This window comes from Dipodomys spectabilis, unplaced genomic scaffold (assembly GCF_019054845.1).
Source record: "Dipodomys spectabilis isolate Male_0828 unplaced genomic scaffold, ASM1905484v1 ptg000360l, whole genome shotgun sequence".
In the NCBI taxonomy this organism is placed as follows: domain Eukaryota; kingdom Metazoa; phylum Chordata; class Mammalia; order Rodentia; family Heteromyidae; genus Dipodomys; species Dipodomys spectabilis.
Window position 1 is genome coordinate 4055738 of NW_024871037.1, and position 27664 is coordinate 4083401.

Genomic DNA, 27664 nt, shown 5'->3' on the forward strand with positions numbered 1-27664 from the left:
AGGCAGGAAAGTCCGTGAGAATGTTCTTTAATCACCAAAAAGCTGAGAGCGGATCTGTGGCTCACGTGGTAGAGTGCCAAGTTGAAAAAGTCAGGGCTATGGCACGCGTGTGTGCGTGCATGCATGCACACACACGCACAAAGGTGACCCAAGAGTATAGATTTATGTTCCCCTGTTAAATATGGGAGTATTTTAAAGAGTTAGTAGGGAGTATAAGTCTTAAACAGGCTGTTCATGTTCACTATAAAAGCATATTTATCCCTGAAGTTTGTGGAACTATGGCTATAACTCAGTTTCAACAAATTTGGATATGCAAAGATTTTCTTTGGAATTTTCAGTATCTCTACATGATTCTTCTCTTCAGGTCATTAAAAAGCAAACCATTACTTTAATTTACATTTCTTTTTTTTGCTCCAGTAGTGGGGCTTGAACTCTGGGCTCTGTGCTCTCATTCAGCTTTTCCTGATCAAGGCCAACACTCTACCACTGGAGCCACAGCTCCACTTTGACTTTTTTGGTAGTTTATTGAAGATAAATGTCTCATAAGGGGCTGGGAAGGTGGCTCAGTGGTAGAGTGCTTGCCTAGCATGCATGAGGTCTTCAGTTCCATTCCTCAGTACCATATAAACAGAAAAAGCTGGAAGTAGTGCTGTGGCTCAAATAGTAGAATGCTAGCCTTGAGTAAAAGAATCTCAGGGACAGTGCCCAGGCTCTGAGTTCAAACTCCAGGACTGGCAGATAAAAAATTCTCATAAGTCTTTCCTGCCTGTGCCGGCTTTCAAGCCATGATCCTCAGAGCTCAACCTCCTAAGTAGCTGGGAAGACAGGTCTGAGCCATCAGCACCCTCCCGTGTTAGGAATCTTGTAGCATCTTTTAAACCTGATCTTGTGGACTTTGCCGGTTTCAGGTGTTCTTGGATGAATTTAAGCATCAGAGGAGACCTGGATGACAAATTTACATGAGTGAATAACATTTCAGCAATGCTGAAGTTCCAAGAGACTGCTAAGTGTGGGAATCGATCAGCAGATGTTCCCGTTCATCCACAGGCCTTGATTGCCAGAAGATATGTACTTCAACGGAAACTGGGCAGTGGGAGCTTCGGAACTGTCTATCTGGTTTCAGACAAGAAGGCCAAACGAGGAGAGGAACTGTAAGTAAAGATGCCTCCTACAGATCTCGAGTTTATGTGCAGCTACAGGCTGATCAGGATACCGAGTACTGGCCATAATGTTTATTAGTGGTACTGGAGTTGAACTCAGGGACTTTGAACTTGGCTAGGCAGGCGCTCTACCACTTGAGCCACACTTCCTGTAAAAGCTACCATAGATAGAAAAGTTCATTGATCTTTATGAATAAGGTGTGTTTGAGTGGGGGGGGGAAGGGAGGGAGGGACAGAGAGAGGATCTTGTTACCTCCAAGGTGGCAAGTGTGTCCGGCAAGTGCTATACAACTGAACTACACACCCGTTTAAAACTTGAGATGCTTTTAAAAGTTTTTTTTTTTTTTTTAAAGCATTTCATCTGGGCTGGGAAGGTGGCTCAGGGGTAGAGTGCTTGCCTTGCATGCACGAGGCCCTGGGTTTGATTCCTCAGCACCACATAAGCAGAAAAAGCTGGAAGTGGCGCTGTGGCTCAAGTGGTAGAGCGCTCACTTTGAGCTGAAGAGCTGAAGGACAGCACCCAGGCCCAGAGTTCAGGCCCCACACCAGACAAAAAAGAAAAACAAGCATTTCAGCTGTGAATAAAATATCCAAATCACATAGCAAAAGCAAAATGCTCTAGATTATATGAAAATAAAATTTGCATTCGCATATATCCCAGTCTCAATTACAAGATTCTTTTCCACTCACTTGATTGGGACTTCCTGAATGAGAAAAGACTTTTTTTTTTTTTTTTTTTAACAAATGTGATGAAATAAACAGTAATTCACATTGGAGGTAAATGGTGTATACTAAAAGAAATGTGGCATTAATTTTCTTTGCCTCCCCCCACCCAGACCTGAACTTGAACTTGGTACCTGATGTTTTTGCTCATTGGCTAGTGCTCTACCAATTGAGCCATGCCTCCAACCAGTTTCTTTGCTTTTTCTGTGGAAGGTATTTTCAAAATCTATAGTCAGAAGCAGTGGTTCAAGTAGTGGAACATCAGCCTTGAGCGAAAAAGCTGACAGTGTCCAGGCCTTCGTATCAGCATGTGTGCACACACAGGGAAAAAAACGAAAAAGAAATGAATAAAACTTTAGCTAGTAACCATCCAGTGATTGCAGTTGAAACTCTCCTCTAGATGAAAGTTTTTCTTCTACATTCTGGTATTTAAGAGAGAAAAACATTTTCTCAAGCAGAGTAATTGGAGAGCAGGTTTGTGATTTAAAACTTCTTCAGTGATCATTCTTGAGACTGGCAGTGCCATTGTCATCTGTCATTTGATTTCTTATTGCTGATATTCAGAATGTGAATTCTTTTAGCTGTGCCAGACACAACTCACCAGTGATTGTTAGATTTAACGTGTTATTACTTTTTAAGTTTTTCTCCTCCCCAAGTGTCAATGGCTGAACCTTTAGTATTTGAATAAACCACATTATTAGCACCACTTATGATCCAACCTAATTTGGTTAGATAGAATGTTAAGCTACAAACAGGGAATTAGTTAATACTAAAGTGGGCAAAAGATGAATATTTGCTAAAAAAAAGATTTATATGATGTTGTGAGTGAGTTTTCTTTGTTTTTGTCAGTCCTAGGGCTTGAACTCAGATCCTGGATGCTTTCTCTGAGCTTTTTCCCTCAAGGCTAGTATTCTACCACTGTGGGCTACAACACCATTTCTGATTTTCAGGTACTGGCTTCAAACCCTGATCCTCAGATCTCAGCCTCCTGAGTAGCTAGGATGACAAATGTAAGCCATTTGCTCATGGCTGAGTGCGTTTTCTTAATACATCAGAGTGGGTCAGATCCCTTCATTGGTTTGGAGACATACGCCCAAGCCTTTGAACTGATAAAGAAGGAGCTCCCTTCCTTACCTGTTAGATGATTCCTGGTGTTAATGTTAATTTATTTTAATTTTAATTTTTTTTTTTTACCAGTCCCGGGGCTTGAGCTTTGGGCCTGGGCACTGTCCCTGAGCTGCTTTGTACTCAAGGCTAGCACTCTATCACTTGAGCCACAGTGCCACTTCTGGATTTTTCTGTGATTAATTGGAGATAAGAGTCTCACAGACTTTCCTTCCCAGGCTGGCTTTGAACTGTGATCCTCAGATCTCAGCCTCCCCAATAGCTAGGATTACAGGTGTGAGCTACTGGCACCCAGCTAATATTAAAGGGCTGACTTGGGTACACTATGAATCAGAGCTGGGATGTAGGACAGTTATTAGTGGCTCTTATGACATACAGGTTCGTCATTTATAGACTTAGTAAAAAAAATTGTCAAAAGGTAATAACTGTGGTGTGTGTGTGTGTGTGTGTGTGTGTGTGTGTGTGTGTGTGTGTGTGTGTGTGTGTGTGTGTGTGTGTGTGTGTGTTTGTGTGTGTGTGTGTGTGTGTGTGTGTGTGTGTGTTCTAACTCTTGCACCTGAATGTTGCAGTTTATTCATATTGCCACTTGGGGGCACCATTCTATCATTGAGTTTTATATATACCAGGAACTTACGATTTTATTGAGTTTTGGATTAGCCACAGGATAAAAATTACAGCTACCAGCATTGCCCTTGATTAATGCACATGTTTGGAGAAATTTTTCTTCTGGTACAAATATGTGGAATTCCTTTTTAGTTTTCCTTGGTGGGATACAATTAAACTGAGTAGTGAAATGAGTTAGTTTTTTTTTTTTTTTCTTTATTATACAATCGTGACATTTTGAAGCAGTTTTGGGGAATTTTCGTTCATAATTACAGATACTCTTGTGTAATGGATGTATCTGTGTTGTCATATCCATGAAGATTTCTCTCTCTCTCTCTGTATATATGTTACAGTTTTAAGGATATATGAAACCGGTTTGAACTCAGGGCCTTGCTCTTGCTGAGCCATGTATCCAGCTCGTTTTTGTGCTGATTATTTTTGAGATGGAGTTTCATTTGCCCCTAGGTGTGCTCCTGGCCCACGAACTGCCTATTTGTGGTTTCCTGTCATAACTGGGATGGCAGGTCTGAGGCTGAGCCTCTCACTGCCTGGGCTGGCTCAGATCAGGATCCTCACAGGGGCTGGGAAGGTGGCTTCATGGTAGAGCGCTTGCCTAGCCTGCAGGAAGCCCTGGGTTCGATTGCTCAGTACCATATAAACAGAAAAAACCAGAAGTGGAGCCGTGGCTCAAGTGGTAGAGTTCTAGCCTTGAGTACCGAGAGACTCAGGGACGGTGCCCAGGCCCTGAGATCAAGCCCCAGGACTAGCAAAAACAAACAAACAAAACATCCTCCCAATCTCTTGCTCCCAAGTAGCTAGAATTAGAGCTGTGACCCATTGGCATCCAGCTTCTCATGTTTTTTGTTTGTTTGTTTGTTTTGTAGAAAAGGATTTCATCCATTTTATGACTGAGTAATACTTCATTGTACTTAATGTCCCACACTTTCTTTACCCAGTCATTGGTTGAGGGTATTTAGATCGATTCTGTTTCTTGGCTTTGGTGAACAGTGCTGCAACAACTTGTGACCACTGGTGTCTCTTTGGCATACTGTTTCACTGTGGGTATATGCTCAGGATCATACGGCTGTTCTACTTTGAATATTACCATATTTTTGTACTAATTTATTCTTATCAACCGTGCATTAGGATTCTCTTTTCTTTACTACCTCTCCGTACTTGGATGAATTGCCAGCCACAGTGGTGCGTGCTGTGATCCCAGCTACTTGGGAGGCTGAGATTGGAAAGGCCACTCAGGACAGAAAGTCTGGGAGAAACCAACAGCTGGACATGTTGGCATAAATCTCACTCTAGCTTCCTGAGACACTGTGATGGGAGGGATCATGGTTTCAGGCCATGGAGGTAGACGAGTCTGTGAGACTCAATCTTAGAGGCGGAAGCTCTGCGTAGGGGCATGTGCCTGTCATTCAGCTACGGGAGGAGGACTTTGGTCCAGGCGCTGGGAGAAATGGAGACCCTATCTCAAAAATAACCAATACAAACAAGGGCTTCTCAGTAATAGAGCACCTGCTTAGCAAGATCAAGGCCCTGAGTTCCGTCAAACTCCCCAAACAAAAAACAGAAACCAACACCCCCTCCAGAATATGCATATGAATTAGGGACAGCTGAGGACTTTTTCATAGCTTTGTTAGTCATTTGTATCATGTTAAGTAGGCTATGAAATAGTAGGTGGCAGCCTATTCCACGACTGCATAATGATCCTTGTGGGGCTTTAATATTTAGCTCCTTGTAAATCCTAGGTTCTGTCATGGATGCAAAGCTTATTAATTGTAGCTTTATTTTCGGTCAGTCATGGAGACTGAACTCTGGGCCTGGGCGCTGTCCCTCAGCTCTTCAGCTCAAGGCGAGCACTCTACCACTTGAGCCACAGCGCCACTTCCTACTTTTTCTGCTTATATGGTGCTGAGGAATCGAACCCAGGGTCTCATGCATGTGAGGCAAGCACTCTACCACTGAGCCACCTTCCCAGCCCCAATTGTAGCTTTTCACTATTATCAGAGAGTTTCTATAATAATTGTTTGAGTATATCATTCCTGCTAATTACACAGCTCTGGAAAATTAGCTTCAGTCACTTAAAAGTCACAGGACCTCTGTGCCATTCAATTTTGGCGTTAGGAATAAATTGTGGCTGAGAGGCTCACTTGTAATTAGAACAAAGGACTTTATCCATTTTCAAGTCTCTCTCTGACATTTTGGGAAATGAGGAAATCATTTTTCATAGTGTAGCCTGAACTGAAATTTCTCCTCTCTATAAGTTTTCACTGCTCATAAGAAAGACATTATTTCTTCTCAGAGGATTAATAAATTGATGCTAGTAGCCTGCTAGTGGCATAATCATTAAAAAAAAAAGAGTGATAGTTCTCAGTAGAATGTGCAGATTCTATAATACGGGAAGTAGGTTTCCGTGACTCAATTGTGACAGTATTTTTCTGCTATTTAATGGGCCTTCAGTTAACATATATACCTGCTCCTACTTCCTGGTACATTTCAGTGGCTTCTCCTGTATAATTGAATCATTTTCGTACCTTCTTACTGGCTTTGAGCAATTCTAGACAAAAATCAGTGGACTTAATGAGTGCAACTTTGGGCTCATTTGTGGTACTCTTATTAAAGCTATTATTTCATATGCTGGCCGGCATTCTGTGCCGTGGGTGTGTGCCGAGGATGACCAGGGCCGTGAGGGGGGTGAGCTCCCTTAATAGGATTTGCTCTTCCGCCTTGGTGAGTTATAAATGCAATTTGGAGGACACACGATTTCTCTCCATTTGGCCCTGCCAGGTCTCAAGACAGAGCTTTTCAGTTTAACACCACAGCAGTCAGTTTTGGTAGAAGCTTCAATTTTTGTATTTTAAGAGATAATATGAGAGTACGTCAGTTGCTTTTAAAAATAGTTCAGGCTCTGGGAAATCTGATGTGTAGGCTCCTACCCAGAGGCCGGTCTAGAGAGGGTCATTTGAACTTGGACTTCATGTTGGGCTCTGCGGGGTCTCTGCCCGAAGCAGGGTCAGGACCGAGCTTCCGGCCATCTTGCCAGCACTGAGGATTGGGAGCTGGAAGGGAAAAAGAGAGAAGGACACACAAAGGCATACACTCAATCCGTTGTGGCAGTGAAACAAATGTGCTAAAGTAAACCATTTCCCACAACCACTTGGCCTTAGTATGATAAGAGTGTGAGGGTCAGGAAAGCCAAGAAGCATGCAGTGGCTCATGCCGGTCATCCTAGCTACTCATGAGGCTGAGATCTCAGGATCGCAGTTCAAAGCCAGCCCAGGCAGGAAAGTCAGTGAGACTCTTATCTCCAGTGAACCACCAGAAGACCAGAAGTGGCGCTGTGGCTCAAGTGGTAGAGCACTTGCCTTGAGCTGAAGAGATCAGAGACAGCGCCCGGGCCCAGAGTTGAAGCCCCATGACCAACAAAAATATAAAAATAAAAATATTATTGGGGGGCTGGGAAGGTGGCTCAGTGGTAGAGTGCTTGCCTTGCATGCATGAGGCCCTGGGTTCGATTCCTCAGCACCACATAAGGAGAAAAAAAGCCGGAAGTGGCGCTGTAGCCCAAGGGGTAGAGTGCTAGCCTTGAGCTGAAGAGCTGAGGGACAGCGCCCAGGCCCAGAGTTCAGGCCCCACAACGGGACCAAAAAAAAAAAAAAAATATATATATCTATATTATTGGATATGCTGACTCATTTGTATTGTTATTATTGACTGTTATTGAGTTGGGGGAGGATTTCATGTGACTTTCCCCACTCAGGCATGCAGCATGTTCCATTCACTCTCACCCCTCTGTGACTCCTGTCCCACTCGCCTTCCTAAGACAATTTTCGCACTATTTTGTTCTATTTTCATGCATGTGAACCATCTACTTTGACCACATTGGTGCTCACGGGCCCTCCTTGTGAGCCTAGCCCCTTCCCACACGCTCCCCTCCCACCAAGCCCTGCTGCTCTCTCCCAACCCACCACCCCAATAAGTGCAAGCCTGTTTTTTTATTTTTAATATCCTCTCATATCATGTATGATAAAGTATTTTAGGCTGAACATAGAATTTTCGAGGGCAAGCCCTATGAATCTAGTGTGGCTCGTATGTTTTTCCTTAGGAGGGGAAGGGGGTTCTGCCGGGGTGTCCCCTCGGCAGCTGCCGAGGCCTCCCGTTATGCCACTTACCAGACTCACTCCAGGATTCCCTGAATAATTCATCACCTAGATCAATTATTCATCACTCATTATTCCAACTGAAATCAAGCCTAAAGGTGGAATCATTCGCCACTCTTGAGTATCCGAGTGATCTTCAGGAGGCTGCAGGGAGGTTTGAAGTCCTTGCGGTACCCCTCCACCCCCATCCCCGGCCTGTTGGTTTCTCTGAAGGGATTCTCAGAAGAGCCTTGGAGAGGGAGTCAGCACGGATTACAGCTGCAGAGGCCTGCCTCCCTGCTGGCTGGCCGACCGCCCGGGGGTCCATCTCTTCTGCTTTTTGTCTTTTCCTTTGGACCCCATTGACACCTTCAAGTAGACTTTCAGCTGAGAGAAGCCCAACTCTGTCCATTTATTCGACCATTTAAGGCAGAATATATTCCCCCTGCCCAGGGGGGTATATTTGTATTTTATCCAATTATCTTTAGAACATTTTTACTGACACTTGTGTTTATCCTAGCAAAGTCATAGCTGAGTTTTAACTGACTTACTCTGTACCATAATTTTCATATGAAGAAATGCCACAGCTGGGCACCGGTGGTTCACGCCTGTCATCCTAGCTACCCAGGAGGCTGAGATATGAGGATTGAGGTTCAAAGCCAGTCTGGACAGGAAAGGCCATGAGACTCTTATCTCCAATAAACCACTCAGAAAAATGGAAGTGGCACTATGGCTCAATTGGTAGAGAGCTCCCTTGAGCTGAAGAGCTGAGGGACAGCGCCCAGGCCCAGAGTTCAAGTCCAATAACCAACAAAAAAAATACCATATTTTTTTAGAAGTTAATTTACTTGTTATTATAGAGGTGCTGTACAGAGGGATTACAAAGCATGAGTCAGGTAATGAGTACATTTCCTTTCGTATAGTGTCTTCTGTTCCCTCATTTTCTCTCAGTCCCTCCCTCCTGTGTCCATATATTTTTGTATGTATTATATGGAAAGCATTTACAATGATAAGGAAATATACTCAAAAGAATGTTTTTGTTTTTTTAAATTCAGCTGGGCCCTGGTGGCTCACGCCTGTCATCCTAGCTACTCAGGAGGCTGAGATCTGAGGATCCCAGTTCAAAGCCAGCTCAGGCAGGAAAGTCCATGAGACTCATCTCCAATGAACCACTAGAAAACTGGAAGTGGCGCTGTGGCTCAAGTGGTAGAGCGCTCGCCTTGAGCTGAAGAGTTCAGGGATGGCACCCAGGCCCAGATTTCAAGCCCCATGACCAATCCCCCCACACCCCTGCCAAAAAAATATAGGAAATATTGCAGGTAGTTTAGCTTAAGACAGATGGATTCAGGGATGTTTGCACAAGATTCAATAAGAGAAATGAGGAAATTGGCCTTCCTGAACAGCAGATGGTGGTAATGTAACGTGCAGACCAACTGTTGGGACGCAGCAGTCTTTCTGATGGCAACATGAATTCAAGGCCAACATGTCTTCATTTAATTACAGTCTCACCAATAACATTAATTCCACCAGCTAAATGAATTAAAGGCTAAGCACAGGTCATTAACATACTTTAACTTTCCTTCTAAGGAAAGCACAGATCAGCTGCCAACTAAATTTGGAGAAGTCTTTTTTATCTCCACAGGTCATTTAACTGGGATGAGGTAGATTTGTTTTTCCTTGCTGTCTGTGCATAAGACGGATTGTCCTACCCCATGTGTATACAAACATGTACGTGTGTTCTTGCTGCCTTCGAAGAAAAATGCCCTGGGGACTGGGCTTTGAGGGTCACACCTGCAATCAAAGCTAGGAAAAGGCATAGATACAGGCAGATTGCAGTCCAAAGCTCGCCCCAGGCCGACAGGACCCTACCAGAAAAAAAGCACAAAACGGCTGGAGGTGTGGCGCTCGTGGTAGAGCACCTGCCTAGCAAATGTGTGGGCCTGATCTCCAAATTCCAGTACTGCCACAAAAGCTGAACAAAGAAGCAAAATCATAAATGTAACCTAAGTGGCGCTGTGGCTCAAGTGGTAGAGTGCTCGCCTTGAGCTGAAGAGCTGAGAGACAGCACCCGGGCCTAGAGTTCAAGCCCCACAATTGACAAAATAATAGTAATAATAACAATAGGATTAGTACACGTCGTAATTCCAAACATATTATAGGGGAGGTGGCCCGGAAATGGCCCAGACATGGTGGTGGGCCTTCTCAGCCATCAGTGTAGGTCTGTGGTAGAGCCTATGTCCTGGGATGGAACTCTTGTTGAGAGTCTGCATTGGAAACACACCACAAATCTGCAGCCGCTTCCTTTGGTCACTTCTTGTTAAATCTTGCTGTAGATGATGATCCCAGAGAGCTGTGGGGAGAGAAGGGGTCTCCAGTAAAGGAAAGCTGGGGCCTCCTCTTCTCTTGGGCGTGGCATTGCCTGTAGAGCGGGGTTTTATAGCCTGTACTGATGGATGTCCCTTTATGCTCACAAAGACCCTTCAGAGGGAAGTGAGCAGCTTGAGTTCTGGGCCTGGGCACTGTCCCCAAGCTCTTCAGCTCAAGGCGAGCGCTCTACCACTTGAGCCACAGCGCCACTTCCGGTTTTCTGGTGGTTCATTGGAGATGAGTCTTATGGGGAATTTACTGCCTGGGCTAGCCTTGAACCGCGACCCTCAGTCTCAGCCTCCTGTGTAGCTAGGATGACAGGCGTGAGCCACCAGGGCCCAGCTAACTGTAAAAGGCAACAGAGTGATCACGAGAAGGAAAGCAGTATTCACGTCAGTAATGTTCAGTGTGAATGTCTTCATCTAATCCCTGGTTGGTGTTAGGTTTTTAAAGAAGAAGTTGAGTAAGAAGTACACCACCCACGTGGTATTCAGGTATGGGGTAGGTTTATTCATCATTCCGGCTGGTACCTGGTCACCTTAGCACTCCACGAGGCTGGGAAAGAGAGAGCATCTGGTCCTGGGCTAGGCCTCATCTAGGGTGGGGGTGGAGAAAGGTGACCTCAGCGGATGCAGATGTGACCTCTCCCAGGTGTGCCAGTTGCCTAGGTAACACAGGTACTGGGTGGAGACTTTGCTGCAAGGAGGGTGGAGTCTGCTCGCCATCCAGGAGCAGACCTACCTTACAGTTGTTGGGTAGATCCCCAGGAGTGTCGTGGACCATTCTAATCAGAGAGCACAGCAGAGCCTTATAATCAAGGAGGGCATGTTCTGCAGGGGTCTGTAGGAGGAGATGCTCAATAACCGCAATTATACAATTTATCAAAATATGGCCAAATGACCTAGATAAAATGGGGAGTGCAAAGCATGTGTCTTCTGACGCATGCTTACTTAATAGTCCACATTATGTTTGGGGTTAAATGGTGGTAAATATTTACTCTGACTGAACACCCAAAATGAAAAATCACTGGAAGGGATTTTTTTTGGGAGGGGGGGAACAAAATCCATTGCTGCAGCTCTTGTTTTCCCAGTGGCAGAAGGATATACTGTTTCCCCCATATGTTTATCTCCCTATGTCTGGGCAGTAGTAGTGCAGAGACCCAAGTATACTGTGTTATGCAGTTCCTTTTGCTGCAGAGTTGAGGCCGGGAAAGGGCCTTGGGGGCGGGTGGTGCGTTATGACGTCTCCAGCCCGGTCTCCCTGTCTCTGCCTCAGCATACGTCTGCTCTGCTGAACAAGTTCATACCCGGATGAATGGGCGCTTTGCTTTGCTGCTGACACTGAGCAGACCCCAAAGCAGGGGGCGGGGGAGGGTTGGCCATCTCCATCCCTGCCCTGGCCCACACAGGATCCCCCCGGGGCCTGCTGGGAGTGTGTGTTTCAGAGGGGACAGTCACTTTTCCAGAACTCTCTCGGCCTCATCAGAAGAAACTTGCTCCCCCAGTAGTATCTATGCGGCGTGCTCTCCAGCCAGCAGCAGTAAGGTGGAGGCTCTCAGAATGTCTGCTTGGAGCCCGACACTCCACAGTGCCCTCATTCCCAGTTTTCTCTTGGGGAGCAGATGGCTCCCGGCGTACAGTGATTATCTCAAGCACAGAAACACCAGTCCCAAATCAGACATTGAAAAATCTCCCCTGCAGGCTGAGGACGGGTGGCCCTAGGTGTCCCAGCTAGTATGGTTTAGCAGGGCTTTTTCCCTAAATAAAACCCACTGGCTCATTGGGACTTGCCTGTATCTTGGTAGCACAATGCCTCCATCACAGTTCCCTAATTAATTTCTTGCTATCATCAAAATTGCTGTGGAGCTGGGCACCAGTGGCTCACGCCTGTAATCCTAGCTACTCCGGAGGCTGAGATCTAAGGATCGCAATTCAAAGCCAGCCTGGGCAGGAAAGTCCATGAGACTCTTATATGCAATAAACCACTAGGAAACTGGGAGTGGCGCTGTAGCTCAAGTGGTAGAGCACTCTCCTTGAGCTGAAGAGCACAGGGACAGTGCCCAAGTTCAAGCCCCACGACCAACAACAGCAACAACAAAATTGCTATGGATTAGCTGGCTGTTGGGGGCTCATACCTATAATCCTAGCTACTCAAGAGGCTGAGATCTGAGGATCATGGTTCAAAGCCAGCCTGGGAAGGAATGGCCATGAGACTCTTATCTCCAATAAACCACTCAGAAAACCAGAAGTGGCACTGTGGCTCAAGGGGTAGAGCGTTAGCCTTGAGCTGAAGAGCTGAGGGACAGTGCCCAGGCCCAGAGTTCAAGCCCCACGACTGACCAAAATAAATAAATAAATAAATAAAATTAATTGCTATGGATTTATTTAAAGTACTTCTTTTTCTGGAGCTGGAGACTCAGATACAAAAGGGAATTTTATGTTGTGATTGTGTATGATGGAGCTATGTATGTGTTTAAACTCCTCAAACCATATGTTTTAAATATGCAGGGTTTTATGTATATATCAGTTAATGCCTTCAGTTGTTAAAAGAGAAAATACCATATACATTAAGTGTCATATTGTGGAAGAGTCAGTGTAAACCTGTTAGGCCTGAGTAGTGATTCTCCTGACCTAAGTTAGAACTTCAGAAGTGTAAGCCCTAAGAATTAAAGTCTGGTTGGTAAACACGTAATGGAGAATCTCCTCCAGGAGCCCCGTCATTCATCGAAATGCTGTCAATTTGCATATATGTGCATTTAGTTCTTCCATATGGCCCTTTCAAGAAGTGAATCCAATTAAGCTCCATCAGCGTGTTGTGAGGTATACGCGGCTAATTGCTCTTGAATCAGTCTGTGCACAGTCAACTCCTATTTGATGGGCATGGGTCCGAAGTCCTTAGTATAGCTGACCTATATCGGCCCCAGGGTGAAATGATTACAGGTTTTCCTAGCCTCACACAGCAGCTTAGACACAGGTATTGGAGGCTGTTTAATGACAGGAAATATGTATGAGCCCATCCCTGTTTAACCAGCTTTGGTTGCTTTTTTTTTTTCTACCAAGGCAATGTATCTAGCTTTCTGATGATTATCTGAACCTGGCAAAATAATCTCTGGGGTGCAGGGTGCTGGGTAAAGTGTAGATCCTTTATCACCTTCAGTCTACTTCCTTAATTTTGCTTGTTCCTTGAAAGCAGGTGCCCTCAAAGCCTACATCTCCAGCTTTGGCCATCTCCCATTTTGCAGTCTTTTCTACCAGGAAGCCTGAGGGAGGCAAGTGTATTAACACTAAAACGTCTCCAAGGTTTGTACATCAGCTTGGAATGTCAGGACCAGTGGAAAGCTGTCACGGAATGTGTGGGTGTGGGGCTGGGGAAGTGGCTCAGTGGTAGAGTGCTTGCCTTGCATGCCTGATGCTCTGGGTTCGATTCCTCAGCACCACATAAGCAAAAAGAAAAAAGCCGGAAGTGGCGCTGTGGCTCAAGTGGTAGAGTGCTAGTCTTGAGCTGAAGAGCTGAGGGACAGCGCCCAGGCCCAGAGTTCAGGCCCCACGACCGGACCCCCCCCCCCCAAAAAAAAAGAATGTGTGTGTGTATGTGCATGTGTGAAGGGGAAAGAGAGAGAGAGAGAGATGCACTTTGCTTCCCTACATCCTCTCCCCAGTTTTTATGAAAATCCATCTATTGTTGACCCATTCTACACTTCTGCGTGTGCCACACATGCTACCTTGATTTGTGGGTCTGATTTTCCTGGCTAGCGGTAGAACTTCAGGTTTAGCCTTACAAAGTCTATATAGTCTTGTTGATTTCCACCTTGTATTTCACCTCACTTCCTCAATTGTTCGGCCGTTTGGCAGACTTGATACTCTGCCTTTTTTGTGTACTGATTACGCTGTCTGGCATGGCATCATCTGCAAACTTGGTAAGTCAGTCATTCTTAGATCTTCATCCAAATCCTTCATCAACTGTTGGTGAAGGTGCTGTTAAGTATAGCTCCTAATGGTGTCCTACCTAAAACTTCTTGCTCACCAGCTGAGGACTCAAATGAAGACGGGACTTTTCTGAAAAGGACATCATAAGACTTACCTTATTGACATCTATTAACATGGTACCATCAGATGGCCCAAAATCATGGCCCTGCACGACTATCTGCTTCTCTCTGATCTACCAATCGGAATAGCCCTCTCACAGAAAGAAATGAGGTTAATTTTGCTGCTTCTCCACAAACCCCCTGGGAGACCCCACTGGCCTGTCACTTGGCGTTCTAAATGCTTGCATGCCATCTGTTTTAACGATCAAATCCAGAGATTTGTGTCCGGACCAGTGCCGAATGATCTTGGAAAGATAATTTATATGAACTTAGATTGTGCATTTTGGAGTGAGGAGACCTCTCTCCTCTCTCCCAATTACCGATCATTAGCCCTGTGCAGAGAACGCTTCCAAGTTGAGCTCTCGGCACGAAGCTCGTTGGGGTGTCTGACCTCATGTACTCCGCAGGCAGCACTCTGCACCGGGGAGGAACCGAGGTTCAGAAGTGGGGTCTCAGTATTGACACTCAGCCCAGCTCTGTGTTTGGGGCTGAAGGCATTAATCTCTGCATCTCAGTTTTCCTCCTTTAAACAACAGAGAGCTAGCCAGGCACCAATGGCTCACACCTGTCATCCTAGCTACTCAGGAGGCTGAGATCTGAGGATTATGGATTGAAGCCAGCCAGGGCAGAAAAATCCCCGTGAGACTCTTATCTCTAATAAACTATTCAAAAAAGCCAGAAGTAGAGCTGTGGCTCAATTGGTAGAGCACTAGCCTTGAACAAAAAAGCTCAGAGAGGGCTCCCAGGCCCTGAGCTCAAGCCCCAGGACTTGCAAAACAAAACAAAAAACAGAGAGCTATGATAGTCTCTTAGCACCAGGTACGACGGCAAATAACCACTCCATTTGTGGCACTGGCTGTTTGCCATAGTTTCTCACCAGGATCACTGTTATAGATGTAATCTCAGGACGATCCTGCATGGCCGCTTCGGTCCTCCTTTTAGTATGTTCATCTCACGCTTGTAAGATGCACGATGTGTTCTTACAGCTTTAGCTGCTTGTCTCTGCTTCCCGTGGGGTTGCAGGCTCTCTGTGGACAGAGACTGCAACCTCTTCTAGGTCAGAGGATCAGAATTTAGAAGCTAGAATACAGATCACTGTTGAGAAGCTCTTCTACAGTAGTCTTTGAAGTGCATTATGCCACAGGTAAATTGGAATTCTGCTGTTGAATGAATTCTTTTTAAGGATGCCCTCTCTGGGGATTGCCTCCACTGCCGAGTGGCCAAACTAAAACTGGCTGGGCCTCTTAAGAGGTTGAGGAAGACCCTCCTAGAACAGGCAGGAATTGCCGCTCCAGCACTGCCTTTATCAACAACAACCGCAGTATGAGTGGAGGTAATGATAGTAATATACTTTGGGAATTTTGAATTCACTTGAAAGCTTGGTAGCAGCACTTCTGCCAATCCTAGGGCTTGAACTCAGGGCCTGGGCACTGTCCTGAGCTCCTTTTTGCTCAAAGCTAGCACTCTTAACCATTTGAGCCACAGTACCACTTCCAGCTTTTTCTGTGTATGTGGTGCTGAGGAATCGAACCCAGGGCTTCATGCATGCTAGGCAAGCACTCTACCATTGAGCCACATTCCCAGACCTACCATATTCAAGCCATTCTTTTCCCAGTTCCTTTTTCAATCTACCTTTGCTAGTCTTAATTTTCTAGTGCTGGGGATGTAATCCAGGGCCTATCACATGCTAGGCAAGTGAGCTACCACTGAGCTCCATAGATTAGTTTTCCACTTTATTTTTGGAACATCAGACTTCTGGCCTAGATAATAACCTAATTTTACTTTAAACGGTGTTTACCTTTTATCAGCCTTACCTAGTCAAGGGGATGGAGCTAATTAGTTTTTGTCGCTTCTTAAAGTGCGTTTGTCACTATATCCACATTCCATGGTAATCTTTGTATCACATCTGATTATCTCATTGCGATCTCCAGTTCTCCCATTTTCTTATAATATTCAAAATGAAAATATGATATGAATTATTCATTATGATACTGCATTTAAAGTATTAACCTAACATTAGTTGCAAATTTGGAGCATATAACAATCATAACAAAAGCTAACCTGATTATCTGTTGTGAATTATTTTCATATCCTTACTGGCATTGTCACGTGACTTAATTTCCTTGTGGACAGAAACAGGTTCTTTGTTCAAAACTGAGTATCTCTCCTGGGTAATGAAGAGTGATTGATTGGTTCCTGGAGTCTTATTACTGATGCTTGTTTTCTTTTTCTTTTCTTTCTTTTTTTTTGGGGGGGGGGGTCCAGTCATGGGGCCTGAACTCTGGTCCTGGGCACTGTCTCTCAGCTCTTCAGCTCAAGGCTAGCTCTATACCACTTGAGCCACAGCGCCACTTCTGGCTTTTTTCTTTTTGCTTATATGGTGCTGAGTAATCGAACCCAGGGCCTCATGCATGCAAGGCAAGTGCTCTACCCACTGAGCCACCTTCCCAGCCCCTGAAGCTTGTTTTCGAATGCATATTGCTGCTTCTCCATTTCTCAACAATCATAAAGAAAATTATTTTGTTGTTGTTGTTGGTGGTGGGGCTTGAACGTTGGGCCTGGGCGCTGTCCCTCAGCTCTTCAGCTCAAAGCGAGCACTCTACCACTTGAGCCACAGTGCCACTTCCAGTTTTCTAGTGGTTCATTGAAGATAAGAGTCTCATGGACTTTCCTGCCCGGGCTAGCTTTGAACCATGAGTCTCCTGAGTAACTAGGATTGCAGGCGTGAGCCACTGGCGCCTGACTAGAAAATGAAGTTTTTGCAGTTGAACTTTTAAAACCTGTTTTCCAAACACAGAAAATTATACCAGCAGAATTGTGGTTCCTGTTTCCAGGACAACCTCAAAAACAAAAATGTAGGTTTCATCTCCTCAGAAAGGCAAGTCCTGAGAAACTCTTCTTTCTTCACGTAGTAACACTTCCAAACCACAGATCTGGGCTCTCTAACTGGAAATGATCCTGATCACTGGTAGAATTTTCTATAACTTCTCAGATGATAATGATCAGACAGAGCCTCATGACTGCCTCTTGAAAAACAAGATGATTATTCAGTTGCCAGGGCAAAATTTTTGTTTCTTTTCCCCCCTCTAATGCTAAGGAAGAGAAAAAAGTAAGTAGAAGGGTTGTTTTTTGTTATTTGAAAAATGATTTTTTAAAAATAAGATTATATTAGTTATTAGACACGAAAGATCTATCTCTACACCAAAACAAGAAAGGAAAACATGAAATCTAAAGACAGCAGCCTATTCTTTTTTTTTTAATTTCGTTTTTTTTTTTTATTGTGAAAATACTGTACAGAGGGGTTACAATTACATGGGCAAGATAATGAGTACATTTCTTATCAAGCATTATAGCCCCCTTTGTTTCCCCTTCCTATCCCTTCCCATCCTCCCCCCGCTCCCTCAATCCTCCCTGCCCCCCCCCCCCAAAGTTGTAAAGTTCATTTTCGGCAGAACGACTTATACATCTCATTGTTACAATGGGTCCACCTGTATCCCTATTTAAATGATTTGTTTTTCCTCTTCCCCTCCACAAATTATACCGGCATCAAATACAGTGAAAGCATGGGTTATACTGTGGGGGAGGGACATACAAAGCAACAAAGAAATAATCCTATAAATGTGTTAGAAACAATCGAATGAAAGAAAAAAAACATTTGAGTACATATCTTAGGGTTCATTTCCCTAACATCACCTTATCTGACCTTTTCTGCTTGACTCAGACATGTACTAGAAGCAGTCTATTCTTTAGAGCTAGTTTCTTTGTTTCTTCAACAAACAAACGATAGCTTAGTAACCTTGGATACATGACTTGAACTTTTAACAAGTGGAGGTGTTTTCACTGTCTGCTTTCCGAGGGTTGTGTCTAGTGTTAAAAATTGAACAAATACATAAAATCCATCTGAAGTTGGAAAGGAAGTTAAGGGGCCAGGCTTAGTGTGCAGCTGTGTGTCTGTGTCTGTGTGTCTGTGTTTGTCTGTATGTCTGTGTCTTTTTTTTTTTTGGTTGGTGGTAGGGCTTGACCTCTGGGCCTGGACACTGTCCCTCAGCTCTTCAGCTCAGGGCTAGCACTCTACCACTTGAACCACAGCACCACTTCCAGCTTTTTCTGCTTATGTGGTGCTGAGGAATCAAACCCAGGGCCTCATGCCTGTGAGGCAAGCACTCTACCACCGAGCCACCTTCCCAGCCCCTTTGTGTGTGTGCCTCTTAAACCTGTAGGTTGCTATGAGTATTGTGGTGTCTCAGCAATATGGTGAAATAGCCGAGCCACACTGCTTGTCGGCTGATAGCCATTTTTCTTGTCAGCCATTCCCACGCTCCTCTGTTCAAAGGCAGATATCTAATACATTTCCCTTTTCTGATTGATACGCAGCTGATTTATGTCCCCAGAGGAACAGGCTCATCCTGTGACTCCCAGTACCTCTAACCAAGAATGTCTGGGGTGCTTCTTGGTTTTGATCGTTCCTTCATCCACAGATATTTCTGGGTCATCCACCTTGTGTCAAGAATTGTGTCAGACCCCAGGGAACCCGGAAATGAATAAATTATTTTCAATCAGAGGGAGACAGTAAATATAAGAATAATGTTGAGAGTGGCTGTGGTGGGATGAGCCGAATTTGGAAATCTGAGGAAAAAGCAAACTGAGCTCCATTGAGACACTGCTTGGGGCCAGGGATTCCATAAGAACTCTGGGAAGCTTACAGCACTGCCCAAGCAGCAGGTGGATATAGTAGTATGCAATGGCATCTTGGGAGAGAGGAAGGGAGAGAGAGAGAAAGAGACAGAGACAGACAGACAGACAGACAGACAGACACTTTCCAGGCTTAGATATGGCAGTCAAGAGAGACTTGGAGATAAAAGCTGTTCACGATGCCTCAATATAGATGTAACTTGGAACTTGTGACTAGCCGGGGCACCAGTAGCTCATGCCTGTAATTCCTAGCTACCCAGGAGGCTGAGATCTGAACATTATGGTTCAAAGCCAGACAAGCAAGAAAGTCTGTAAGACTATTATCTACAATTAACTGCTCCAAAACAAACTGGAAGTGGCGCTGTGGCTCAAGCAGTAGAGCCTAGCCTTGAGCAAAAAGAGCTCAGGGAGCTGGGACATCAGTGGCTCACACCTGTCATCCTAGCTACTCAGGAGGCTGAGATCTGAGCATCACGGTTCAAAGCCAGCCTGGGCAGGAAAGGCCATGAGACTCTCATCTCCAATGAACCACCAGAAAACCGGAAGTGGCGCTGTGACTCAAGTGGTAGAATAGTGCTAGCCTTGAGCTGAAGAGCTGAGGGACAGCGCCCAGGCCAAGTTCAAACCCCACGACTGACAAAAACAACAAAAAGAAGAAAGAGCTTAGGGACAGAACCCAGACCCTGAGGTCAAGCCCCGGGACCAGCAAAAAATAAATATTGTGACCAACTTGGAGTCCCTAACTCTATAATGGTTTTATTCTTCAAGTTTGAGGCTTTAGACTGTATAAAACAGCCTGGTAATTTAGTAATTTAATATTAGGAATTTCTCCTCCCTGATAAAAAAACTTCATATTCATTAAACCCTTCAGAACTTGTTCATATCTCACCCACCACCGGAAGTGGCCACGTGCCTAATCAGATGAGGTGACTGGGACTACCTGATTGGCTTAGATACATTAGGACTACCCAAGGGAACGGGGTGGGGGGAAGGGTAGGAGGTCGAGGGTCCTCCCAGAGCATGTGGCAGTGGGCGTGTTGGGGGGTGGGGGGGGGTAACAACTGTGTCTGGTAGACAGCCACCAGGAGCTCCTGAAATAACTAAGCCACAGCATCCACTGACTGCCCATCTGTGGAAATCCGAAAAATAAAACCGCCTGACCATCTGCCTCAAGATGTGGGGGAGGGAGGGTGGGAGATGAGGAGCCATATCTGGTGTGGACAGAAATTTAGAATGACCCTCCCACATTTCCTGGTCATAAAGAAAACTTTTACAGTCAGAAAGGGAGAAAGTTGTTCTAGAACTCTGATTTTCCATGAGAGGCATCCATTCACCCTTCAGCTAAAAAAGGAGAAAGACGTTCTTCAATGAACCCTTTTGAGACACTGCCAGAAGCTCTCACGGAGTCTGGAAGGAAGCTTTGGAAATGGAGGTTTTAGAGAGGGGAAGGAACCAGCTGCCTTAGAAAGAAGAGGCAGATGCACAGGCTTTTGGCAGCTTAGCCCAAGAAAATGCTGGCTTTTTGCAGCTCCTGGTTAATTACAATATTTGGCAATTTGCTCTTTGGGCAAATGCTAGGCGGACAGAACTTTATGCAAGAAGAAGTTTGACATTTTTTTTTTCTTTCCTCCATGTGACCTAGAAGGATGCCCTCTGAAGGCTGGATGGGTCCATCCTGAAGCCAGCTCTGTCCTTGGATTGACACCATAGGTTCTCTGCTGAGAACATCCAGTGAACACCAGTGCCGTCTCTAGTCCTAAGATGTTGCAGGTTACATTCCTGTTTTCCCCATTTGTACAGACAAGGAAAGGCCGCAAAATTCATGTGCTTATTAATTTCTAGTTCAGGCAGCATCTGTCTTCAAACCACCTGCTCCTGATATTTATGTTTACTCTCTGTTCCTTCCAAAAAATAAAAGGCAACTTGTAAAGTTTCTTACAGTGCCAGCATCGAAACACTGCATGGAAGTTGTCACCACAAGTTAAAAACATAATCTAGACTGGAGCCAGAGATAGTATATTTGCCAAAAAAAAATGTTTGAAATAATTCAACTCTTTTGTCTATCTCATTAATTACTATCTGCTTATCATCTGTATATAATAATTCTATTTTCTGTTAAAGTGTTTCTTGGTGAGGGTATACTAAGTCTAGGAATTACTGTTTCTTTTTCTTTGCTTGTGTGTGTGTGTGTGTGTGTGTGTACACACGTGGATTCTGAGGCTTGAACCCAGGGAGGGTCTGGGCGCTCTCCCTGAGCTCAAGGCTAAGTGATCTACCACTCGAGCCACAGCTCCAGTTCTGGCTTTTCTTTTCTTTTCTTTTTTGGTTGTCATTTATTGGAGTCTCACAGATTTTCCTGCCCAGGCTGGCTTCGAAGCACAATCTTCAGATCTCAGCCTCTTAAGTAACTTCGATTACAAGCATGAGCCACTGCTGTCCGGTTTTGTGCTGTCAGCAATACAGACACAGGCAGATCACAATTAAAAATGGGTGACATTTCCCTTTTTTTTAAATCCCTGTGTTGGGGGAGATGGTGTCGGAGCCTCTCTGTACCTCCTGGGCATTGCTGCAGGCACTCACTACCCAACTGCAGGGTCTCCTAGCCTCTGCCAAGACCGAGATTCCTCCCCAAGAGGATGGTGGGAGCCTCTCACCCCTCCCCTAGGGCAGGGAAACTTAGCGCCTCACGTTCTACAAGCACTAGATCTTAGAGTTCCTCTCTAGGATGAAGGTTCAGATGCCCCCATTGGTAACTGTCTCTGTAACACTGTTTAATGCCTTCCTTTCCTTCTGGATCTTATTTCTCCACTCCTCTGCACTCCACCTACATCAGACCATTAGCTCAGACTTGCTTTCTTTTCCTTCTTTCCTTCCTTCCTTTCTTTCTTTCTTTCTTTCTTTCTTTGTTGGTCATGGGACTTGAATTCTTTCCTTCCTTCCTTCCCTCCCTCCCTCCCTCCCTCCCTCTCTCTCTCTCTCTCTCTCTTTCTCTCTCTTTCTTTCCTTCCTTCCTTCCTTCCTTCCTTCCTTCCTTCCTTCCTTCCTTTCTTTCTTTCTTTCTTTCTTTCTTTCTTTCTTTCTTTCTTTCTTTCTTTCTTTCTTTCTTTCTTTTCTTTCTTTTCTTTCTGTCATGGGGCTTGAACTCTGGGCCTGGGTGCTGTCCCTCAGCTTTTCAGTTCAAGGCGAGCGCTCTACTGCTTGAGCCATAGTGCCACTTCCGGTTTTCTGGTGGTTCATTGGAGAAAAGAGTCTCACTGACTTTTCTCCCCTGGCTGGCTTTGAACCTTGATCCTCAGATCTCAGCCTCCTGAGTAGCTAGGATGACAGATGTGAGCCATCCGTGCCTGGCCAGACTTGCTTTTTGATGGTCTTCTAGAAATGACTCCTCTAGAGCTGAGCATGGCTTAGATGAGAGTCCCTCACTTTTTTTTTTTTTTTTTTTTAATCTAGTGGTAGCTTGGCACTGGGGCTCTAATCCTGCCTGTAATCCTAGCTACTACTTAGGAGGCTGAGATTGGAGGATTGAAATTCAAAAGGCCAGTCTAAGCAGCAAAGTCTTGAGAATCTTCATCTCTAATTCATTAGCAAAAAGCCAAGCTAGAGGTGTGGTTCAAGTGGTAGTGTCAGCTAAGCTAGCAAGCTAGATAAGCACAAGGCCCTGAATTCAGTCAGACCTGGTATTGGCACTAGAAAAAGTCATGTGGTTGGGCTGGGAAGGTGGCTCAGTGGAAGAGTGCTTGCCTAACATGAGTAAGGCCTAGGTTCGATTCCTCAGCACCACACAAACAGAAAAGGCCAGAAGTGGCGATGTGGCTCAAAGTGGTAGAGCACTCGCCTTGAGCTGGCGAGCCGAGGGACAGCGCCCAGGCCCAGAGTTCAAGCCCCACTACCGACTAAAAAAAAAAAAAAGAAGTAGTTGCCCTAGTTTGGCATCGGCGCCTAATGCCTATAATGGGGAGGAGAGGATCATGATTTGAAGTCAGCCTGGGCAGAAAAGTTGACAAGATGATTCATAGGTGGGCACAGTGACACATGCCTGTCCATCCCCAGCTGTGCGGGAAAGGTAAGATTGGAGGAGTACAGTTCCAGGGCAGCCCAACACAGAAAAATCCACGAGACTCCACAGAAAGGAAGCCGGGCACGGTGGCCCATGCCCGTGGTCCCAGCAGACATCTCTCATGTCTGGGAGACTGAGGCTGAGATGAGGAGGATTGTAGTTCTTGGCCAGCCCAGGCAGAGAAGTCTGAGACTACTTCTCCCCAGAGGAGGTTGATTCCAACAGAAACTCTCAAGTAGGTGGGTTGAGGCTTTGACATGAACCCTGAGGGGAAAGCAAGACCTTATCCTAGAAAGATAGCCAGTGAGAAACGAGGTGGAAAGGTGGAAAGCGTAGCTTCGTAGTGGTAATGCGCCAGCCCAGCAAGCCTGAGGCAGGACAAAACCCTCACAAGGGAGAAAAACAATGAAATAGCTTTTTTTTTTTTTTTCTCCTGTTGGTCGTGGGGCCTGAACTCTGGGCCTGGGCGCTGTCCCTCGGCTCGCCAGCTCAAGGCGAGTGCTCTACCACTTGAACCACAGCACCACTTCTGGTTTTCTGGTGGTTCATTGGACAGAAGAGTCTCACAGACGTTCCTTGCCCGGGCTGGCTTTGAACTGTGATGCTCAGATCTCAGCCTCCTGAGTAGCTAGGATGACAGGCGTGAGCCACCGGCACCCACTGGTGACTTTGTGATCATCGCCTGAGTGTTTGCAATGATTTATGGTCATGGAGGAAGCGCTTACGTGGCGCAGGCTCCCAGGTGTGGACCGAGCAGGTGCTCTGCTTAGGTTAAGGGCCCTGAGGTCCTTCCAATCTTGGAGTCCTCTGATGGCCCCCTTTGTACCTCTCTGCCTGTGCATCTCCACTTATTTTCTTTGCTTTTTTTTTTTTTTTTTTGGGTCCGGTTGTGGGGCCTGAACTCTGGGCATGGGCACTGTCCCTCAGCTTTTCAGCTCAAGGCTACCACTCTACCACTTGAGCCACAGCACCACTTCCGGTTTTTTTTCTTTTTGCTTATGTGGTGCTGGGGAATCGAACCCAGGGCCTCATGCATGCAAGGCAAGCACTCTACCACTGAGCCATCTTCCCAGCCCCAATAGTTATCTTTTCTTTTTTTTTGGGGGGGGGGGGGTGGTCCGGTCGTGGGGCCTGAACTCTGGGCCTGGGCGCTGTCCCTCAGCTCTTCAGCTCAAGGCGAGCACTCTACCACTTGAGCCACAGCACCACTTCCGGCTTTTTTTTTCTTTTTTGCTTATGTGGTGCTGAGGAATCGAACCCAGGGCCTCTGGCATGCAAGGCAAGCGCTCTACCACTGAGCCACCTTCCCAGCCATCCACTTATTTTTATTTATTTATTTTTTTGCCAGTCATGGTGCCTGAACTCTGGGCCTGCGCACTGTCCTTCAGCTCTTCAGCTCAAGGCTAGCGCTCTACCACTTGAGCCTCAGCACCACTTCCAGCTTTTTCTGTTTATGTGGTACTGAGGAATCGAACCCAGGGCCTTGTGCATGCAAGGCAAGCACTCTACCACTGAGCCACCTTCCCAGCCCTCCACTTATTTTCTTAACCTCCCTCCTGGAATTGTTCCTTTGGAATTTTTCATTTTGGCTTTAGATTTTTTTTTCTTTTTTTTTTTTCTTTTTGTCAGTTGTGGGGCCTGAACTCTGTCCCTCAGGTCTTCAGTTCAAGGTGAGCACTCTACTCCTTGAGCCACAGCGCCACTTCTGGCTTTTTCTGTTTGTGTGGTGCTGAGGAATCGAACTCAGGGCTTCATGCATGTAAGGCAAGCACTCTACTACTGAGCCACCTTTCCAGCCCCTGGCTTTAGATTCTTCTTTGTGAACTCAGAAGCCAGGGATTTGACTGATCTTTTCTGTACTGATTCTCTCTCTCTTTCTCTCTCTCTCTCTCTCTCTTTCTCTCTTCCCTCTAAGGCCATGTCAGCTGCTAAGTTGATCAGGTAACAATGTGAAAGAGTACACAAGTTTTGGGGGAAGTAACCTATGAATAATCTCTCAAACATTTCATATGCCCCGTTTGCAGAAAAGGTGGGCCCAGTTTCAAGGGGCTGGCGTTAACCATGGTCACCCCCTAAAATTTCCAAAGTCCATCTCCCAAGTGTGTCCATCTATTTAGATAGAAAGAAGCATATGGCGTTCAGAAAAGAGGAGCCGGAGGGTTGCAAAATGGCGAAGTCCCCAGGGAAAGCCCGTCTTGGCCGTTGTCATGGAAGTTTCTCCCGATCACTTGCGGGCTCTGATAAAAAGAAACATCTGTCACGTTTCTCCGAAGGGTGACAGGCTGAGAGCGCAGATCCAGGGGAAAGCTGCTCACTTGGTAAGCTCCGATATGGATCTCCTATTAGGCGATAGGCCACGAGAGTCTCTCGTGTCAGTTCAGGGCCACGGGTGTAGTGAGCTGAAGGTCTGGGCCAGCTCGAGATGATTATGGTAGATACCCACCCATCTTAGCAGCCGGGGCGGGGGGGGGGGGGGGGGGGGGGGGCGGGGCAAATGAGATCTTCCACCTCATCACCGGACTGCCAGATGGGGCTCAGGTAATGACACGTAAGACTTCTTGCTCTGCTACACAATGGTTAATATTCACCAGAAAGGAGAAAGTAAACATCTTGAAAGTTTTTCTTCTGTAGCATTTGTGCCTCCATAGCAAGAGAACAAGACACGTTTCCAGCCTTGTTTTTTCATGCTTCACCACTGTGCCTGTCACAAGTGCATGCTAGCTGGGACACGGTTTCTGGAAAGGCGCAGCCGGGAAGATGTCACTGAGCTTTGCCTGCTGCGTTGTAGCCTTCGGAAGTCTACAGGGAAGGGCGGCTCCTGTGGCATTTCCAGTTCATGCAGGCGCAGACCCTGCCAGTCTGGGTAACAGGTCATTCTGTTAGAGTATGTCCATCACCTAGCATGAATGTCAGTAGAAGTTAACTTCATCGTCAAGTCAAGACATCCACGAGGTCTTCTGAACCTAACAAAACCAGTGCCATGCACCTGCTTGGGGAAGGAAAGTGCATGTGCCAACTCTGTAACTGCGATCACGTTGGAAGACACCTGCACTGGCAGAGGGGCCCGGCGTCCTCTCCACCGCTGCCCACTTGGAAGCAGCCGGGGCCTGCCGAGGGCTGTCTCCTGAGGATGATTCTAGATCAGCATGAGCAGACCAGGGAGGACACTGACGATAATGAGACTTTCAATAATGGTCATCTCTTGGCTGGGAAGGTAGCTCAGTGGTAGAGTGCTCGTCCAGCATGCATGAAGCCCTGGGTTCGACTCCTCCGTACCACATAACACAGAAAAAGCCAGAAGTAGCGCTGTGGCTCAAGTGGTAGAGCGTTCACCTTGAGACAAAGAAGCTCAGGGACAGTGTCCAGACCCAGAGTTCAAGCCCCACAACTAGCAAAAATAAAATTTTTTTAAAAAAAGTAATAATGGTCATCTCAGAAGTTTTCCCCTTGAGACGTTGGGATGGAAATGTGATCCATCTGGCACTGGATCTTTCCCAGCACTGTAGCAGGAAGAGAGCATGTTGCTGCTTTCCTGCTTGGGTTCTCAGCTTTCCAGGACAGATCTAGCTAAGAATGGCTGTGTACAACTGGATGGATTTTTTTTTTTTTTAACTGTAGACACACCGGGAGACATGGGAGAGGAAATACTACATAGCAGTGTATGAACTGCAGCATCAAAGCTTCCGGGTCCCCGAGTCTGACCCAGGAAGTACATTCTGCCTGTGGTATTGCTGGAGGAGATCCTGTTTTCTCCACAAGAACAATGCCTGGAGGGCTGGATGCCCATAGGAACTCAAGAACAGTTGACAGAATAGCGTGGATCGAATAGTAGACCCCTCTTCTCTTAACGTTGAATGGAGCTAGTATTTGCTAGAATCCAGGAAGCAATTTTAACATGAAATGGTATTAACATATAAGTTTAAAGCATGTCCTTGTACATTTGCTCTGTTGTTTAAGTCGATGGCCACCATTTTCATGTCCCCTCGTTTTTACAGCCCCTTTATCTTTTTTCTGCATACATCATATCCATAACATTAATTTTTTTTGTGTTTATCTTCTGGTAATACACAATGCAAATTAAGCAACGTGAACTCAGATCTTCCTAGCTTGGCTTCCAAAGTAGCTGAGATGTCAGGGCAGGACACCGTATCCTGCGTGCTGAGGGAGATGAGGTTTTGCTAACTTTTCACCTAAGCTGGCCCAGACCAAGATCTTCCTGTTTAATCATCTCTCCATGACTAGGATGAAGGCATGTACCTCCATGCCCTATTTATGATTGAGTTAGGGCCTGGGCTGGCCTCAAACATGATGCTCCTGATCTCTGCTTTCTGAAGAGCTGGGATTACACTATACAGCTTTAGATTTTTTTTTTTAATATGTTGAACCATACTCTTTGAATTGTTTTGTCAAAACTGGATAGCAATTTATTTTGCAGAATGTCCTTATCCAGCTTTTTTTTTTTTTTTTCCGGTAAGCATTTTCCCAGCAAAGATCACTGATAATTATCCTTCATCAATTTATATCCACGTAAGTCTGAATTAATGACTGCACACAACTGTCATGGGTAGACTCGAGTGTAAACACAGTGTTTTGGGAAGTTGGTGAACTTGCCAGAGAGGCCTCATAGCCCTGGGCACTGCTGACAACCAGGGCATCGTGAGCCATCTGTTAGACACCGCTGGAGAATGAGGACTGATTTATCAGT

At 45.7% G+C, this 27664-nt stretch overlaps 1 protein-coding gene across 1 annotated transcript in view; it reads left to right on the forward strand.

Moving 5' to 3' along the window:
* Nek11 (NIMA related kinase 11) overlaps positions 1–27664 on the forward strand; it is a 65066-nt gene that overhangs the window by 2579 nt on the left and 34823 nt on the right. Inside the window, exon 2 of the mRNA XM_042665917.1 lies at positions 909–1151. Coding sequence (XP_042521851.1) covers positions 982–1151 — 170 coding nt within the window. The 5' untranslated portion in view covers positions 909–981. The remainder of the gene's footprint in view (positions 1–908; positions 1152–27664) is intronic.